Below are 18,072 nucleotides of genomic sequence, written 5' to 3' on the forward strand. Positions count from 1 at the left end.
GCAACGGAAACGGAAAGTTCGACAGTTCTTCTTTTCCTTTATTTAACGTCGGTCTCTGTTCCGCAATCTAGTGCCAATCACCGACGGACATCGATTGCCATCCATTGACGGCAATCGGATGTGCAAGGAAGGCGGCTTCCACACCTTCATAGGATATCGCACCCATTCACAACACACATGTGCCGGGACCAACGGCTTTACCACAGACAAACAGACGTAACTCTTAGAAAAACTTGTTCTTGAAAACATAGTATCTCAAAACATATAACCTCAGTAACGACATCTCTCTGGCTTCTCGCGGAAAACAAGCTTGCTCGGTAACTCGTAAACAATATTGCATAAAAGTTCTATAGAATATATAGAAACGTCAAAGTGATCCGATGCCAGCGCTGCGGCGAGTAGTTCGCGGAACTGATGATATTCAAATCAACCGTTAAATGCATGAACGAAGATGCACAATGAAGAGTTACGTCTGTTTGTCTGTGGCTTTACATCCCTTCCGAAGGAAGACGTTACCAGAGATTTTTATGCCTCAGAAAAATCCCACCGAACTCGGCTGGGATTGAACCCAGACTCATTGGGGTGTTAGAAAGCAGTCACGCTTACCACTACACCACCGGCTCCGGCTTTAAGTTCGACAGTTGTCACAAATGACATCAAGATGCCTAACCGTAGTCGATTTGGTTCTAACTAGTCTTCAATATGACAAGTAGACTTACTCAGATCAGGCTTTACCGCTGCCGCTGTCATTGCGCATGGGCCTTTAACTTCTCCATAGGATCATCATCCATCGTTTCAAACATGTGCTGCACTCTCATTGGTGGAAAAATGGCAGCACAGCGAACAAAAAATAATCGATTAGTTGCTAATCGAGTAATTAAAAAATGGGACATCTCTGATTTTGGTGTGATTGTTTTGATAAAAAAAAAGTTCGCCAATCTCTACCGAGGGGGCAGCAAAACCACAAAATTACCTTTCATACGGAGGGTATTCATTATGAAAGGGACCGTGAAAGAGGACACTAAAATAGATAGTTTTTCTTCCGACAGTTTCATCTTAGTATTTTGACGTAGGACTACGTCTGTGATTTCTATTTGCTTGGGACCAATAGGCTAGTCAAGTAGTGAGCCAATTTAAAGTCGTTAATTTCGTATTGATTGTTAGTACAACCATAGAGGTAACTCTAAGACCAGAAGGTCCCGAAGAAACCCATAGGGCTGTCCCTTGGGCATATTAACTTAACTTCACTATCGATTTTAAATTGGCTCAATACTTGACTAGCCTATTGATCCCAAGCAAACGATTAACGTATCCCATTCTAGTCGAAATTCTAGTACTACACAATGTTTGTTTTGATTCGCTATGAAAGTTTGACAGATAAAATTAGGGGTTAGTGGATTTTCCTATGTTTCGAGGGGTGAATCGATTAGCTTGGGACCGAAGAGAGTACCAGAGCTGAGCCAAAAAGTTGAGCACGTTTCTTCGGGACCTTCTAGTCTTAGAGTTACCTCTATGGTATTATCAAGCCGGAGGCGGCGGGTTCAATTCCCGGTCCGGTCGAGGGAATCTTTCGGGTTGAAAATTTTCTCGACTTTCCTGGACATAGAATATCATTGTCACACAATATACAAATTCATGCATTGGTATTGGCATCGAAAGCTCTCAATTAATAACTGTGGAAGTACATTTAGATAGAACACTAAGTTGAGAGCACGCAATAAGTTAATATGCACTAAGCAGTAAGCTTGAAATGCGAATAAGAAGAAGAAGAATTATGTTGTTTTTAGCTAATAATGTGCCGAAACATTGCGCATTATCAAGCATTGTGAAGTTTATGAATTTATTCCGGTCCGGACGGAGAGCAATAAAGAAAGCAATAAATTCATCTATATATTGAACAACTGGAGAAAAGCTCAGGTAATTACATTTAATGTTTTTATATTGTTTACTCGTTTTGATTTATAGGTAATATCGCTTTTTTCTCTTTCCTAGGGCCTTCTCACCCTTGCGGACCAGAGTGCAGAGTTGCAATCTTGCTAGCGCAGAGAGTAGCTCGACAAGGCTACTAATTTGTTTGGCGTTTTAGATATTCTAATTATGTAAATTTACTAAACATGTAATAATGTTTTCGCTATTTCAAAGAAAATAAAGTTTGATCCATGGGGTATCCGTATTATAATTTTTTTTTTTTTAACTAGTTCGTTTATTTACTAGGCTCAGTCGTGTGTGACACTTTGCGGAGCCAAAATCAGTAATGTTTGATTTACATTTTAAATAGCAGTATTTCTAGGTTAGTATTGGGTACCAATTACTCGTGGCGGGCTCGAGGTTAATGGGTAACAATTTCGATTGGAAGGACCTAGGTATGAAACTGGTTTCTGAAGCCTCCTTCAGAAACTACTCTCAGACGGTTGACCAAATCCTGGCTGGGCAGGGGCAAGTAGCACAGGAACAGGAGGATAATAAGACTGGGGCACAATGGCGGGAAATTGTTTGGAAAGGAGGGGATAGTCACATCAAACTCTAACATCAGACAAACAAAGGAATTCGTAGATCGCTTGCATGTAGGGAAGATCACGTATTCCCAATACATCTCTTACTTCACGGAAGGGTTGTCTACCTCGGGCCACTAGGGTATTCAATAGTCGTGCTCTGGAGGCGTCATTACCCGGGCAATACCAAACTGCGTGATCGATGTCATCATAACCGGTTCTGCACCTACATATATTGCTGTCAACGAGGTTTATTCTATAGAGATGTGCGTCTAGCGAGTAGTGGTTGGACATAAGTCTTGACATCACTCGAATGAACCCCCGACTTACATCCAGACCTTTGAACCACGCTCTCGAAGAAACATTTGGAATAATGGAATGTAACCACCGCCCAAGAGAATTATTTGTTCAATCGTTTTGCCAACTTAAAAGAGAACTCTGACGTACTAATGGGAAAAATTCATCATGTGAAATTCTTCTATCATAAATCTCGCCTTGTTGTGCGCCCACCTCTGCGAGAGAGTCTGCCTTCTCATTGCCTGGGATTGAGCAATGTGAGGGGACCCATACAAAGGTAATCATATATGATCTTTCGACCAGCAAACTCATCTGCTCCCTTACCTTTGAAAGGAAATAATATGAGTGCCTACCTTGTTTCATCGACCGAATAGCCTCAATCGAACTGAGACTATCCGAGAAGATGAAGTAATGGTCTATGGGAATATCGGAAATCATCCCCAATGCAAAGTTGATTGCTGCTAGCTCAGCAACATAAACGGAACAAGGTTCCTGAAGTTTCCGAAAGGCGGTTGAGTATTCATTGAAGACGCCGAAGCCAGTGGATCCATCAATGCGTGATCCATCAGTGAAAAATCTTCTATTGCAATTGACTTGTTGGTACTTTTCAGCAAAAATGCGGGGAATTGAGATAGGTCGAAGTTGATCTGGAACTCCTTGAATAGCCTGTTTCATGGAGAGATCATAGTCAATGGGGGAACTGTAGTTAGTAAAGCATACACGAGAGGGGTTATACCAAGGAAGGCTAATATCCGATGACATATAATTAAGATAGATTCGCACGAATCTAGACTGGATGCTCAATTCGAGCATTTCTTCGAAGTTTTCAATCACAAGGTTGTTACTGACACTACATTTAATCAATATTCTTAATGAGAGCTCCCAGAAACGGTTCTGCAGGGGTTTTACGCCCGCTAGGACCTCTAGGCTCATATTGTGTGTTGAATGCATACAGCCAAGGGCAATACGTAAACAACGATATTGAATACGTTCCAATTTGATTAGGTGGCTTTTTCTTGCCGAGAGGAAGCAAAAAGAGCCATACTCAAGAACTGAAAGAATAGTCGTTTTATATAGTTTAATGAGGTCTTCCGGGTGAGCACCCCACCATGTCCCGGAAATTGATCGTAGAAAGTTGATCCTTTGTTGACACTTTTGTTTCAAATACGTAATGTGGGTACCCCAAGTGCATTTTGAATCAAACCAGACTCCAAGGTATTTGAAGGTTAAAGATTGGGTAATGTCTCTGCCCAAAAGATTTAGACGCAGTTGGGCTGGAAACCGCTTCCTTGTAAACACTACCAATTCAGTTTTTTGCGGTGAAAACTCGATCCCTAAATTTCTTGCCCAGAAAGACAGATTATTTAGGGAATTTTGCAATGGTCTTTGCAAGGTTTCTGCACGTGGACCTCTCGTGGAAACCACGGCATCATCTGCAAGCTGTCTAAGCGTGCATAGATTATCTAAGCAGTTATCAATATCTTTGACATAGAAATTATAAAGTAAGGGGCTTAAACATGAACCTTGGGGTAAGCCCATGTAGCTAATTCTAGAAGTTGTCAGTTGATCTAGAAGGTCATTTGTTTTTCTGACAGCAAATTATACAAGAAATTATTCAAAATACCGGGTAATCCACTACTGTGCAAATTGTCTGACAGTATGTCTATGGAAACCGAATCAAATGCGCCCTTAATATCCAAAAAGACTGAAGCCAATTGCTCCTTGTGCGCAAAGGCCAGTTGAATATCAGATGAAAGCATCGCTAGACAATCGTTTGTTCCTTTACTCTTCCGGAAACCAAATTGCGTATTTGAAAGTAGATTGTTTGATTCAACCCAATGGTCAAGTCTTAATAGGATCATTTTTTCTAATAATTTCCTCAGGCATGATAACGGACGGTAAGAATTGTGATCAGACGCTGGTTTCCCAGGCTTTTGAATAGCTATTACTTTAACCTGTCTCCATGCTGGTGGAACTATATTGAATTCCATAAATGAATTATATAGGTTAAGTAATCGTCTTTTTGCGATATCGGGGAGGTTTTTTAGAAGGTCGAATTTGATCATATCGCTTCCCGGAGCAGAGTTATTCGATGAAAGAAGAGCCATTGAAAATTCCAGTATTGTGAATGGTTCATCCAGAGAACCGTTACTTCGGACTGTATCCCGTAAAGTTGGTTGTGCTGGAACAGAATCTGGACAAACCTTTTTAGCGAAGTCGAATATCCATTGCGAGGAGTATTCTTCACTCTCATTAGAAGATGAGCGGTTTCGCCTATAGCGAGCCTTTTTCCAAAGCGTTGTCATCGAGGTTTCTCTAGAAAGTCCCTCGATAAAAGTACGCCAGTAGTTTCGTTTCTTTGCTTTTAGTAAGTTTTTAAGCTTTTTTTCAAGCTTTAGATACTTTTCAAAAAGCTCAGATCTTTCATGTCTACGATAATCTTTAAAGGCATTGGATTTCTCAAGATACAACTTTGTGCATTCGTCATCCCAGCCAGGGGTGGCGGGTCTTCTTTTGAGGGATGCACTTGGAACACGTCGTTTCTGAGCTTCTAATGCGCTTTTGTAGATTAGCTCGGTAAAGAAACGATACTCTTCCAGTGGTGGTAGAGGATCGGTAGAATCAATACCAAGAGTTACCGCCGATACAAATTTTTGCCAATCAATGTTCCTCGTGAGGTCAAAAGGAACTTGAATTGACTGATCTGTTTTTAGACGACCACTTTTGATTGAAATAATAATTGGCAAGTGATCACTACCATGGGGATCATTGATAACCTTCCACAGACAATCTAATGATAGTGAGTTAGAGCACAAAGAAATGTCAAGACGGCTCTCTCGAGCAGGAGGGTTTGCTATACGTGTTGCTTCACCAGTGTTCAAGATAGTCAAGTTGAAATCGTCGCACAAATCATAGAAAATACCCGCTCTATTGTCATCGTATGATTCGCCCCAACCAGTACCAGTATTCGCCCAGTATTAGAACTGGAGATGGAAGGATATTAACTGAACTCCAAAGCTGACGGCGGTTTATGGAAGTCCTAGGAGGGACATATACAGAAGCTATGCAAAGATCTTTGTTCTTCACATTTATTTGGCAAGCGACAATTTCAATGCCTGAAAGTATTGGGATTGAGATTTTATAGAAGGAGTAGCACTTTTTGATCCCCAAAAGTACGCCACCATATGAATCATCTCGGTCCAGGCGGATAATGTTAAAATCGTGGAAGTTTAGTTCATCTTCAGAAGAAAGCCAAGTTTCACAGAGTGCAAATATATCATAATCAGAATTTTGAATCAAATACTTGAACGAGTCTAATTTAGGTATTAAACTACGACAGTTCCATTGTAATAAAGTGATCATATCTTGATCCTCACTCGACGAATAATCCATCGAAAGATATGAATTCACCAATGAGGGGCCATGATGCAGTCAATTGCTTGAAGTAGTTTCCGACTATAGGAATAAGCAGGTCAATAAGCCCTCGAAGTGGCGATTCGTCGAGAAAGCCGAAGGCATTCAAAATGTTATCCACAATGTCCTTAAATTTAATCTTTCCTCACTTGGACGGGAGAGTTTTCTTTGAATTGCGAGTAGACGTAGTGTTTATTTTTGGTAATCTCTTACGATTACCTTTATTAGGTAGCGGCGGGGTGGAAAAGCTGCAGCAAGGATCAGATGGAGCAGCAATTACCGATTTGTTCGGCTTGTTCAATGAATCCCCGCTACCTTCAGATTTTTGCATGCTTTTGAGAGTGGTTTTATTTTTTTTTCCGGCGCACAATATTTATCAATAGCCGGGAAACAACAATTATTTTTATTGATTTCAATACAGAATATTGCTGAAATTAAAAAATATTTCTCTCTATTGAAACTTCAAATGATTTTTGCACAGTCTGTTTCTAACCGAATAAGATCAAATTGAAGACGACCAGGAACATTTCAGCACTATGCCCCGCTCTTTATGTTCAGCCTTGGTATCATGACATGCTTCGTCACCACCTTATTTTTTTTCTATTCCAATCACACCCCGTCGCACGGTACAACGAAATCGAATCATATTTAGGAAAACACTCCACGGGCAACTGGATGGGTGCCGCACACTGTTGGCCTGGGACGCGATCTAAACGACGGTCGCACGCGCTGGTAGTGCCATGCCTCTATACCACCTTCTCCGTTTCGTGCCTCTCCATCAGCTAGCGGACACCCATGAGGGCACTATGTAGGTTGTTATAGCCTCTTCTCTCTACTTGCCCTCCCCAGCCCTCCTCCTAGAGTGAAGTAGAGTCCGGTTGATGGGAGGCACGCGAGAGCGCACTGCTCTCAAGATATTGGGCACGGGTCAATCGGTGCCCGTTGCTGTGGCGTTCAAACATTTATCATCTAATAAGCAAGGCTTTCATAGCCAGCAGCAGCAGCAGCAGCGGCGCGGTAGCTCGAAACATGTCCATCTAGATATAGCTATGCATGCATGTGGGGCTAAGCTAAGTGTGGGAGCGGATTGCTGCCGATGATTATTAGATACTTTCGCACGCGCGAGCGGTTTTTTGAACTTTAAACCGTGTGGAAGCGTTGCGAGTATTTGGTAGTTTAACTGCTGACGTCGGCCAAACGGTAGCCCCACAATGGTGATGATGATGGACGCTTTTTGTAGATGCTTCAGGATGATATCTTAGTTTTTTTTTTTACTCTCGAGCTCGACTTAATGGCGTGGAACGTGTTACCACTTGGAATAATTATACGAACCTGCCTGGGCTTCATTTCAAGAGCAGCATGTCTCTGTTGCTGCTCATCCGGTAAAGATTTATTGAAAATAAAACTAATTCACTTGCATTAAGCGACCCGAAAAGAAATGAAAAATGAGCTGACGTGACGGTTAATGTGTTCATCCGTTAGGGGAAAATAGCTATCATGTTTCGATTTGCATGTTTTTTTTTTTATTGCCCCCATATATAGGGAGGTAACGTGGGCACGATCGCTGCAAAATTTGACCCAAACGGTCAGGCGTCTTAAAAACAATGAAGGCACTGTAACTATACACAGAAGGTGTTAAATTTCACTTTTTCATACAACATTCTGTCCGGACCGTCCCATCGTCGTCAACATCGCCATTCATGAGAAACGAAACAACGTGATACGAGTCGAAGGTTTATTATTACAGCGCAAGGAAAGTTTATTATTCAACATTTTTGCTACGTACTAAGCTGAATTCATCGAAACAAACAAACATCTACTGTCCGAAGAATAAATGCAACACAATCTTTGGATTTAACCACACGGGAACTCCACACCTTCGTGTCCTAACTGGTATTTTGTCGATTCTGCTGATTGGAGTTTGACTCGCAATTATCGGTTGGAAACTCCTGATTCGGGAAGAATAATGCTGCCTCGGTTAAGAAAGAGGATACCGAATCTGAAAATAAAAAGAGAAAAACCACACAAACTTAAGGATAATGACCGTTTATTAATGGTGCCAAATTATGTGGCGGGAGCGAAATGATCATTCTGAGTTGAGTGATAAAACGTGTGCTACAATGTTGTTATTGTCACCGGTTTTCGACGTCCGTATGCATGTACCTGTACTTAATATTTCATTTTAGGATTGGCCACAATGTTGCGATGGTGGTTAGAGTTGAAGCGGCGCAGTGGACCGGAAACTACTGCTCAATAGGGAATTTAGGAGCGGCGCATGCATAATTTCGGTAAAAGCCTGAGGTTGTTTATTCGAACATTGTTGCTACTGTTAATGACGGCAAATTTATGAACTTAGTGCCGTCTCATAAATGGGACGATTTACATGAAAGCATGAAGCAGAAATGGTTTTCGTTCGATACTTTGGCGCCAACTTGATGTTTTTTTTTAATATGGTAAAATAAGGCTTTCATGTATAGCTGGATGAACAGTTTTACACTGGAGTCGCTTTTTACGCGGGTGATATGTCCCGCGTAAAAAAAAACCGCGTAAATTCCGGAATCCGCGTAAAAAAAAACCGCGTAAATTCCGAAATCCGCGTAAAAAAAAACCGAGTAAAAAAAAACCGTGTAAGAAAAAAACGCGTAAAAAGCGATATACCGCGTAAATTCTGAAATCCGCGTAAAAAAAAACCAAAATCCGCGTAAAAAAAAAACCGCGTAAATTCCGGAATCCGCGTAAAAAAAAACCGCGTAAATTCCGAAATCCGCGTAAAAAAAACCGCGTAAAAAAAAACCGTGTAAAAAAAAACCGCGTAAAAAGCGACTCCAGTGTATTATGATAGTTTTGAGGCTTGTAGGCAGGCATGGAAAATCATTTGCATTCATTTCGTGCATTCATTTACATTCATTTGCCCCTAGCTTTTTTCATCAACAGAATTCCGCAAAAAGTTGTATGGAGCTTTTGTAGATTTTGCTATTAGCTACAACTTTTGTTAACAACTCAAATCCGTATCTCTTATGCATGACGAACCAGAGCAAACGGAATCCACTACTGTTTTTCAGTGAATGTATTTTACATTCACTGAAAAACAGTAACGAGTTCTGCCCGCTCTGATTCGTGATGCATAAGAGATACAGATTTGAATTACAGGTAAAAGTTGTAGCTAATAACAAAACCTACTAAAGCTCTCTACATCATTTTGTGGAATGCTATTGATGAAAAAAGTTAGAGGCAAATGAATGTAAATGAATGCATGAAATGAATGTAAATGATTGTCCATGCCTGCGTGTAGGTAGTAGAAAAACGGTATGACGCAAATATCGAAATAAATTTCTACAAAAAGGACACCGACCATTTCCAATGGTAATGAAACCTGTAGCTACGAGGAATCTATCGTTCTACATAATAATTTATCATGTTAAATTTTTTGTTTATTTTTAGGAAATTTTTGAAATCTAAAACAAAAAATATGTGAAATTGATCAACCCTTCAAAAATCTATCCAATACATTTATAGTACGTATAAACTTGGGTTCCCTGACCATGAATTAGACGTTAGAATCCTTTTCAAAGTGTATTTTAAGCAAAAATATTAAAACATATTTCTAGAAATACACATCCCAAGTAACAATTCAAGCTGAACAGTAAGAACATGCTAACGTAAAAGAAACTATTGAAGAGTAAACAATACCCATTTTGAAGAACAGTGGCTGGACTCATGAAATAAATAAAACAGACTTTACTCATTAATGAGTATTTGATGAATACGTCAAAAAAAATACCCTTCTTGTTTCTGTATATGAGTAAAAAGTACCAATTTTAATGGTTTGTGTTTTGCTTCATGGGGCTACCCGTCCTTAAACCAATTAAATCCTATAAAGAATCCTAAATAATTGAAACACGTCATACTCTTTATTGTATATAAGCACAATAATTATCATTTATCCGAGTTGCCTCATAAAGTTGTTCTTGCGAAAGAACACTTTTAGAACTCGGTCCAGTTCACTGCTGGTCGGTCCGCGAGAGATGCTCCCCATCGCACAGGTCCGCTTTTCCCTTTTCGAGTTCTTCGCTAGCCTAAAACGGAACACATTTTTAAAATACATGTTCATCATGATTTTGATTCCTATTGCGACGATTTTTGAAATGGTTTCGGTGAGTTTTGTCTCGAATGAAACAGGCAATACTCGTTTCGCGAATTAAAATTTTTTAAACACTTCGGGTCTTCACTTCGTCAGAGATGTGTTGACATTGATTGAAAGAATATTTTTACACATTCTTTTTTGCAGAAGACATTTTCTCAAATGGGGAAAAAGTACCCACTTTTTGTTTTTTGAAAATACCCATTTTTTGAGAAGTTTGAATAATTTAAAAAAAAATTAGTTCAAGATACTCATTTAATATTTTGTATTTTTGTATTTTCTCTTGAAAATTTTGGGTAGAAGTAGCTTAGAGTGTATTGTTTACACTGTATTTATATCGCTGTCAGTTTTTCGAAAGTTGAAAAAATGGCGTCACTCGAAAAGCAACGTCGAGAATTGGAAAATCCTCAACTCTCTCATCGGGACATCGGAAAACAACTCGGAATCGTGCAGTCAACGGTGAGTCGTGTGATTGAACGTTACTACGAAACTCTGAGCATCGAATGGAAGGAGAAATGAGGTCAGAATGGATGTTCGATTAGTGATCAGGATCACAAGTGTGTTTTGAAAGCGTTTAAGCGGAATCACAATGCTTGGGTCAGGGATGTGACCAAAAAGTTGAATCTGTCCAAGTCTTTCGTTCAGGTACTTGTAGTGGATATGGTAGATGTTGTAAATAAATTCACTAGATATGCTTAAGTGTGTTGATAAAAATGAATAAATGGCCAAGTAAATGATAACACCGACTTATCCGTACTAAACATCGAAAGCAACGAGAATGACAGTCTCGCGCTTTGCGAGTGCGTCTACTTTCGGAGCGAAATATGCATATGATGTGTTCAGCCCGGTTTACATTAGAGGGAATGTTATATAGAGGCTAGACAGAGATAACAAATCAGGATCAATCGCCGATTAGGGTTTCGCGTCGAGCATGAGAACAAACGAAGATCATTCTGTTGACGATTGTTACGAAGTTAGCACGTACACAGGACTTGTTCACTACAGTACTGTACGGATACAAAGTGCAGAATGCTCCAAATCGTGACAAACAGCAAAATACGGTGGGAAAGTCACGGGTCCGGAAACTGTACATCCAGATGCTGATGAAACCTCATTGCCTCATCATGGATTATGAGACTTACGTCAAGCATAAACTTTCAAAGTGTGCCAAGAAATACATGATTTGGCAAGCGATCTGCTCATGTGGCAAACGAAGTGCGCCGTTCGTGACTACCGGGGCTGTGAACGGGGAGATCTACCTCAAGGAGCGTCTACAGAAGCGTCTGCTTTCTCTGTTGAAGCAACACGAGGGCCCTACGATCTTCTGGCCGGATATAGCTTCGTGCCACTATTTAAATGTTATCCTGGAGTAGTACGAAGCCAACGGAGTAACTTTCGTACCCCCCCCCCCCCTCCCCAACGCACCGGAACTAAGGCCCATCGAAAAATATTGGGCTATTATGAAGCAGACAGAACGGAAGCATCTCAAGGAGGTCAAATCTGAGGAAGCGAATGAGAACGACCCAAATTCGAGTTTAATTCACTCATAATCGCCAAACGTGCAGGAACTCAGCGATGAGTAAATTTGTCTCATGGTTTCATGTGGAAAACCTAAAAAATCTGCCGGAAAATGAGGAAATCGACGAAAATTTTATTCAGCCTCGGAGTAGTACCAATAGACTGAGTGAATCCAATCTTTACTTTTCTCAAATTCGGGAATTTTTCCCTGGAAAAACCTAGAAAAACCTGGGAAAACATGAGACAAATTTTACTCATCGCTGAGTTCCTGCACTTTTCGCGATTATGAGTGAACTAAACTCAAATTTGGGTCGTTCTCATTCGCCGTGCATTTTTTCCAACTATCGAAAACCTGACAGCGATAAAAATACAGTGTAAACAATACACTCCAAACTACTTCTACCCAAATTTTCAAGAGAAAATACCCAATGGGTAATTTTCTACAGTGTTTTTTTCCGTGATGCAATTTGATATGGGACACCCTTTATGTTGATAGCCTGATAGGGTAAACGCTCCTATAGTAGCGGTACGTTAGAAGCGTTAGGTTCCTATAGTTGTGTATGGAGACTCAATACACAACTATAGGAACCTAACGCTTCTAACGTACCGCAACTATAGGAGCGTTTACCCTATATGAATATGATTCTATTGCACAATATTGTTGAATGTCGTCAGTGCCACGCGTTGCATTTGCGGCATTTTAGTTCTTCTACATTCAAAAACTACCTTACTAATTCCAAGCAGAACCAGCAGTAGCGACAAGAAAGGCGAGCTTTTAAGAAATATATTCAGGTAGAAGTGGACTGAGACGACGTCGGAAGCGAGGTCGAAAGTATTAATATTTGTATTCCTGTGTTTTGATTGCTCACCACTTTAAATTGCAATGCATTTTCAGACCGCATCCCAAAAATATAACTCAATTATGGCACTAAAATAGGATCCAAATGACCATCGAAATAAATCGCGCACTTGTGTCCACATTGTGTTAACTGCAGTTGAAAATGAGCTTCCGGTTGCTATTATTCAACTTAAATTTGACGTACTTCAAGTTAATGATCATACCTTTTGCAACACATATGCTTCTGTGGTCCAGTAGGTATGGGTTTTTGCCTGTAAACCAGACTGCCGGTTCGAAGCGATTTGCAAAGCAAATTTTAAGCCTTATAATCTCAATATAAATATTAAAATCCAATTTGTCAGCATCAACGTAAAGCTAAAGGCTTAAAATTTATATTACTATTTGATGTTTAAAAGCTGAACAAAGGTTAACGTGGTTAACGTACAACAATTATTCAAACTAAGGCTGAATTAAAATCGAAGAAACGTGCTCAACTTTTTGGCTCAGCTCTGGTACTCTCTTCGGTCCCAAGCTAATCGATTCACCCCTCGAAACATAGGAATATCCACTAACCCCTCATTTTATCTGTCAAACTGTCATAGCGAATCAAAACAAACATAGTGTAGTACTAGAATTTCGACTAGAATGGGGTACGTTAATCGTTTGCTTGGGACCAATAGGCTAGTCAAGTCACCCGATTTCTATTTCGTCAAAACACGGTCGTACAAGAGCCTTGCACGTTTTTTGGCCACGGAATTCTACTTCATGTGCCGGTTCGGATGTTTACTGGCTTTGTACGACTTGTAGCCTTCCCTGGCAAGGATGTTCCGCACCATTTGAAAGTTGGCGTTGTACCTTCTGGCCACATCTCGGATCGAAAGACCGGGGTTGGCTTTAACGCACCTGAACACCTTGCTGCACAGCTGAGATATCTGGTTCGGTTTTTTCGTAGGTCCGCTACACTCAGAGTTTCCTTGTAGGTTTGGAACACTCGACGAACTGTTGTTTTCGGCATCTTCAGCACTTTAGCCAGCTTGAAACCGGACCACTCCGGATTATCCAGGTGTTTGTGCACAATATGTTTTCTTTTTTCGAGTTCCATTTGACGTTATTTCTGAACGCGATCGACTACTTTGATCAAACTTGCACCAGTCGTTCTCTATAGAAGTGAAAACATACCCCTGTCAAAGATTTTCGATTCCCAACTCTAGAGGCGTGCTAGCGGCGCGCGAGAGGCGTACCCATTTACTTTTAGTCAGTCTTTAGATACCCAACAGAAAGGTTCTGATCCTATAAATTGGATACTTGAGCCTTGTCTTGCGAGTAAATCAGCATAGAATTCCTTTTTAGACAAATGTATACACACTCTAAGACAGCGTATATTTTTGAAAGAAAAACAGTTGTCCAGCTTCCTATTGGTATTGAAACGTTAAGCCCTGGTCTGTGATCTCAGCTCCAGTGTCATTCATTTTTGAATCATGTGTAGAAAATAATTGATCATGGTGGAATAATTGGCACTCCTAATTCCCATATTCGCGGTTAGCTTTAACAATTTTATACGGTATATCTAGATTTAGTCTTCGTTCATTACTACTATGAGAAAATCTTTTAGTATACTAAGATGCCCTGGAAGATTGCCTTCAAGAAAGACGTTTGTTCTGCGTAGCCTTAGAGCACACTTTCCAGCAAAACCCGTTAGGCGAGTTGATCAAATCTCATGAGCTTTTTTCAATGATTGACGATTATATTAAACGTCTTTTACAAATGTAGACATATTCAACATTGTTTCAGGCGTCCTTGTGGTAAGTGACCAAAGCCGATAATGACACATAATCTGACACATTTGAGACATATTACATTTTGAAAATTGACAGTCTTATTGCGTGATTTTTTTGCATTCTCGAACAATTTTTGGAATTGATGTGTTGAAATAATTTCAGATATTACAGCAGATCAAAACATTCGATATTCCTCTGCAAAAACTGGTTTCTTCAATATTGAGTTGTGGAGAGCTGTCTGTAGTTGGCAAGTATGATCAACCGACGAATATATTATCGCTTGAAAGTATCTTGGTTTCCAGCGGCCCTACTCCAACATCCTTCCTCCGTCAAGTGACATTTACCAGCTCCCAAATGCAACTACACGCTGAACCTTCCATTGTTCCCGAACAGCGGAGGTCGGACATAATGATTTACTATCAGAACGTTGGCGGTATGAACGGCCTTCATGGATCACTGTTATGACATTTTAGTTTTGACCGAAACCTGGCTCAATTATCGAACCATTTCAAACTATGTCTTTGATGCTGGCTACGAAATATTTCGCTGCGATCGAAACACGAATAATAGTAGGAAAACTACTGGGGGCGGCGTCCTTATCGCAGTTAATTCCAAGCTGAAAGCAGAAGTTATCGAGGACGATTCCTGGAACACGGTTGAACAAGTGTGGGTGGTTATTCAACTTGGTGATCGTCAATTGCTTCTCTGTGCAGTGAACATCCATCCAGATCGAACCCGTGACTTGGAGCTTATTGACGCACATTGTCGATCCGTCTTGGTCGCTTCAGACAAAGCAGGCCCTTCCGACGAAGTTATTGTTCTTGGCGATTTTAACCTACCGGACATTGCATCCTATAGTGGTTTCTTTTGTCCTGATCCCGAGCGTTCATCTTTCCACGAAGGAACTATCCATAGTACCGCAATTCTGTCACAAATCAATGGCCTATGGAATGAAAACAACCGCACCCTGGATCTCTGCTTTGTGAGTGCTCGTGATACAGCTCCTGTCCTCTCCCGAACCTTTAGTCAAGGAAGTGCATCATCACCCTGCTTTAGTTATCGTGATCAAAAATAATATTGTCCATGATTTTACCAGCACTTCAAACGCTGTGTCATATGACTTACGTAGAGCTGACCGTCGTAGTATTGTCCATGTGCTGTCTAACCTAGATTGGGAGCATATTCTAGATCCTGTAGATGTCAACATTGCTGCACAAACCTTTTCTACGTCTAGGCATATGTCATTAACAGACACGTTTCCAAAAGATAAATCATGTCGCCTCTCGCGTCCCGTGGATGACGAAAGATCTTCGCTCGTTGAAAAGAACTAAGAAGGCTGCTCTAAGAAGATTTACTAAACTCCGCACACTGCCGCTGAAATGATACTATGTCAGACTCAACCTCGAGTATAAGCGGTTAAGTCATCTCTGTTTTCAACGCTTTCAAAGGAGGATTCAACGGCGGCTAAAATCACACTCGAAATCCTTCTGGAACTGCGCAAATGAGCAACGCAGGAAAGTCTGCTTACCCTCTTCCATGATTTTGAATGGTGAAACTGCTGGTAATCAACAAGACATTTGCAATCTGTTCTCAGCCGAATTTGCTAGTGTGTTTGAAGACGAGCAACTCTCCGCTAATCTCATTACTTCCGCGGTCAGTAATGTTCCTTTGGTCAACCAAAGGCTCAGCATGGTCGAAGCCACTACAGATACGATTTATAGAGCAGCATCTAAACTTAAGACTTCAGCTAAGGCTGGACCCGATGGTGTTCAGTCGATTATTCTTAAAAAGAACATCACTTGTCTTTTAGATCCACTGCGCTGCATATTCCAGCAGATCTTACGGCAGCCTTCGATAAGCTGAACCACGAAATTGCGATCACTAAGCTTGATAGGCTAGGGATCGGTGGAAATCTTTTGAGATGGTTTTGTTCATACCTCACGGAGCGCCAACTGACAGTAACTTTGGGTACTTGTCGCTCAGCAAGCTTCTGCGCAAAGTTCGGTATACCTCAGGGTAGCCATCTGGGACCATTGGTATTTCTCCTTTACTTCGACGATGTTCACCATGTTATCACAGGGCCACGATTATCGTTTGCAGAAGATCTGAAAGTTTTTCTACGCATCCGCTCACTCGCCGACTGCCGTTCTCTCCAAAATCAGATTGACATCTTTACTGACTGGTGTAGTCTAAACCGACTGGTGGTCAACCCAGCTAAGTGTACAGTCATTACTTTCTCACGCAAGAAACAACCGATTATTTTCAACTACAAACTACTAGGCACGGGTGCATTGCGTGAAAGACTTAGGCGTTTTTCTAGACACAAAGCTAACATACTCACAGCATATATCGTATGTCGTCGACAAAGCGTCCAAAACTCTTGGCTTTGTCTTCAAGATTACTAAAAACTTCACAGACATTTACTGCTTGAAATCGCTGTATTGCTCTCTTGTACGATCTACGTTGGAATACTTCTCTGCAGTCTGGAGCCCGAACTACAATAATGGGGCCGAGCGAATTGAATCTGTGCAACGACGTTTTCTTCGCTTCGCGCTCCGTAAGCTGCCTTGGAGACCCACTTCGTCTTCCAAGCTACGAGAATCGCTGCCAATTGATCAATGTCGAGCCCTTACGGTATCCGAAGAGATGTTTTCAGAGCCTTAACCGTCGCCGATACTCTGCAAAGAAGAATCGACTGCGAAGCAATTCTGCAACGAGTGAACATTAATGTTCAACCTCGATCACTACGCAACAGTCTTATGCTGAGACTTCCACTCAACTAATTATAGCTTAGGGAGCGCTATCTACGGCTTGCAGCGAGTGTTCAACCGAGTAGCGTCGATGTTCGATTTCCACTTGACACGGAATATGTTTCCCCGAAGATTCTCTGCCTTTTTTGCTGACCGAAGGCGCTTGACACCCAACAGCTAAGTGTAAAATTTAAGACATATTAATACATTTCTAGTCTGTTGATGCAAACATAACAAATAAACAAAACAAGACAATTGAACATACCTGAGCCGTGGCTAGCATTCCTCGTATCCGTCAGTCCGTACAAACTCCGTATGCACTCTGGTTGGGAATAAACCGCCTTGAATACCTTGGTGGGACCCATCAGCTCTCGCCACCGGGTTATCACATTCTCCCCCGAAAGCACCAACACTTCGAGCGGACCACTGAAATCCAATAATTGATAATCAAAAACAAAATCTAGTTCCCAAAATCACAAATAATCTCACCTTGTCATCAGCGAAATCAACCTCTGGTAGAAAAACTTCCCTCGATGATCCTGGTAGAACCGTTCCGCCTCCGGTTGCGTGAGCCGAACCTGCTTCCTCGTGACAATCCGAATCCCACTGGATTCGATCAACCTCTCCACCGCACCGTAGGCCACGGGATTTTTCAGCAGATGCGGCTTGAAAATGGCCAACGTAAATGCACTTCCACTCATGATTATTCTGTGATGTACCACTGTAGGATTGCTACGCGAAACGAAGTGAATGTTTATGCAATCGAAGTTTGTTTACACCCTATCTGTCAGAATGTGATGCCGCGCAAATGACGTAACAATTGTGAAATGGTTATACAACAAAG

General features: G+C 41.1%; 2 protein-coding genes across 2 annotated transcripts in view; both read right to left on the reverse strand.

The window, feature by feature from the left end:
- LOC135708738 (golgin subfamily A member 6-like protein 22) overlaps window positions 1-18,072 on the reverse strand; it is a 422,081-nt gene that overhangs the window by 247,901 nt on the left and 156,108 nt on the right. The gene's annotated exons all lie outside the window — the stretch shown is intronic.
- nmdyn-D6 lies at window positions 7,973-17,957 on the reverse strand. The gene is made up of 3 exons (XM_065230911.1): window positions 17,718-17,957; window positions 17,494-17,654; window positions 7,973-8,202 (listed from the first exon to the last, which is right to left on the reverse strand). Exons 1-3 carry the CDS (start codon window positions 17,927-17,929, stop codon window positions 8,090-8,092), a joined length of 486 nt encoding a protein of 161 aa, XP_065086983.1. The 5' UTR covers window positions 17,930-17,957; the 3' UTR covers window positions 7,973-8,089.

The sequence above is a fragment of the Ochlerotatus camptorhynchus genome, unplaced genomic scaffold, assembly GCF_037179485.1.
Source record: "Ochlerotatus camptorhynchus isolate MF236.1 unplaced genomic scaffold, CSIRO-AGI_Acam_v1.1 ptg000334l, whole genome shotgun sequence".
Classification (NCBI taxonomy): Eukaryota; Metazoa; Arthropoda; class Insecta; order Diptera; family Culicidae; genus Ochlerotatus; species Ochlerotatus camptorhynchus.

What these genes read in the sequence shown, in the direction of transcription:
- nmdyn-D6 (XM_065230911.1), bottom strand. Translation starts at nt 17,929, where the DNA reads ATGAGTGGAAGTGCATTTACGTTGGCCATTTTCAAGCCGCATCTGCTG. An exon ending in TTGATTTCGCTGATGACAAG is followed by an intron (nt 17,655 to 17,717) that starts GTGAGATTATTT and finishes ATTGGATTTCAG; the next exon opens with TGGTCCGCTCGAAGTGTTGG. An exon ending in GAATGCTAGCCACGGCTCAG is followed by an intron (nt 8,203 to 17,493) that starts GTATGTTCAATT and finishes TTTTATTTTCAG; the next exon opens with ATTCGGTATCCTCTTTCTTA.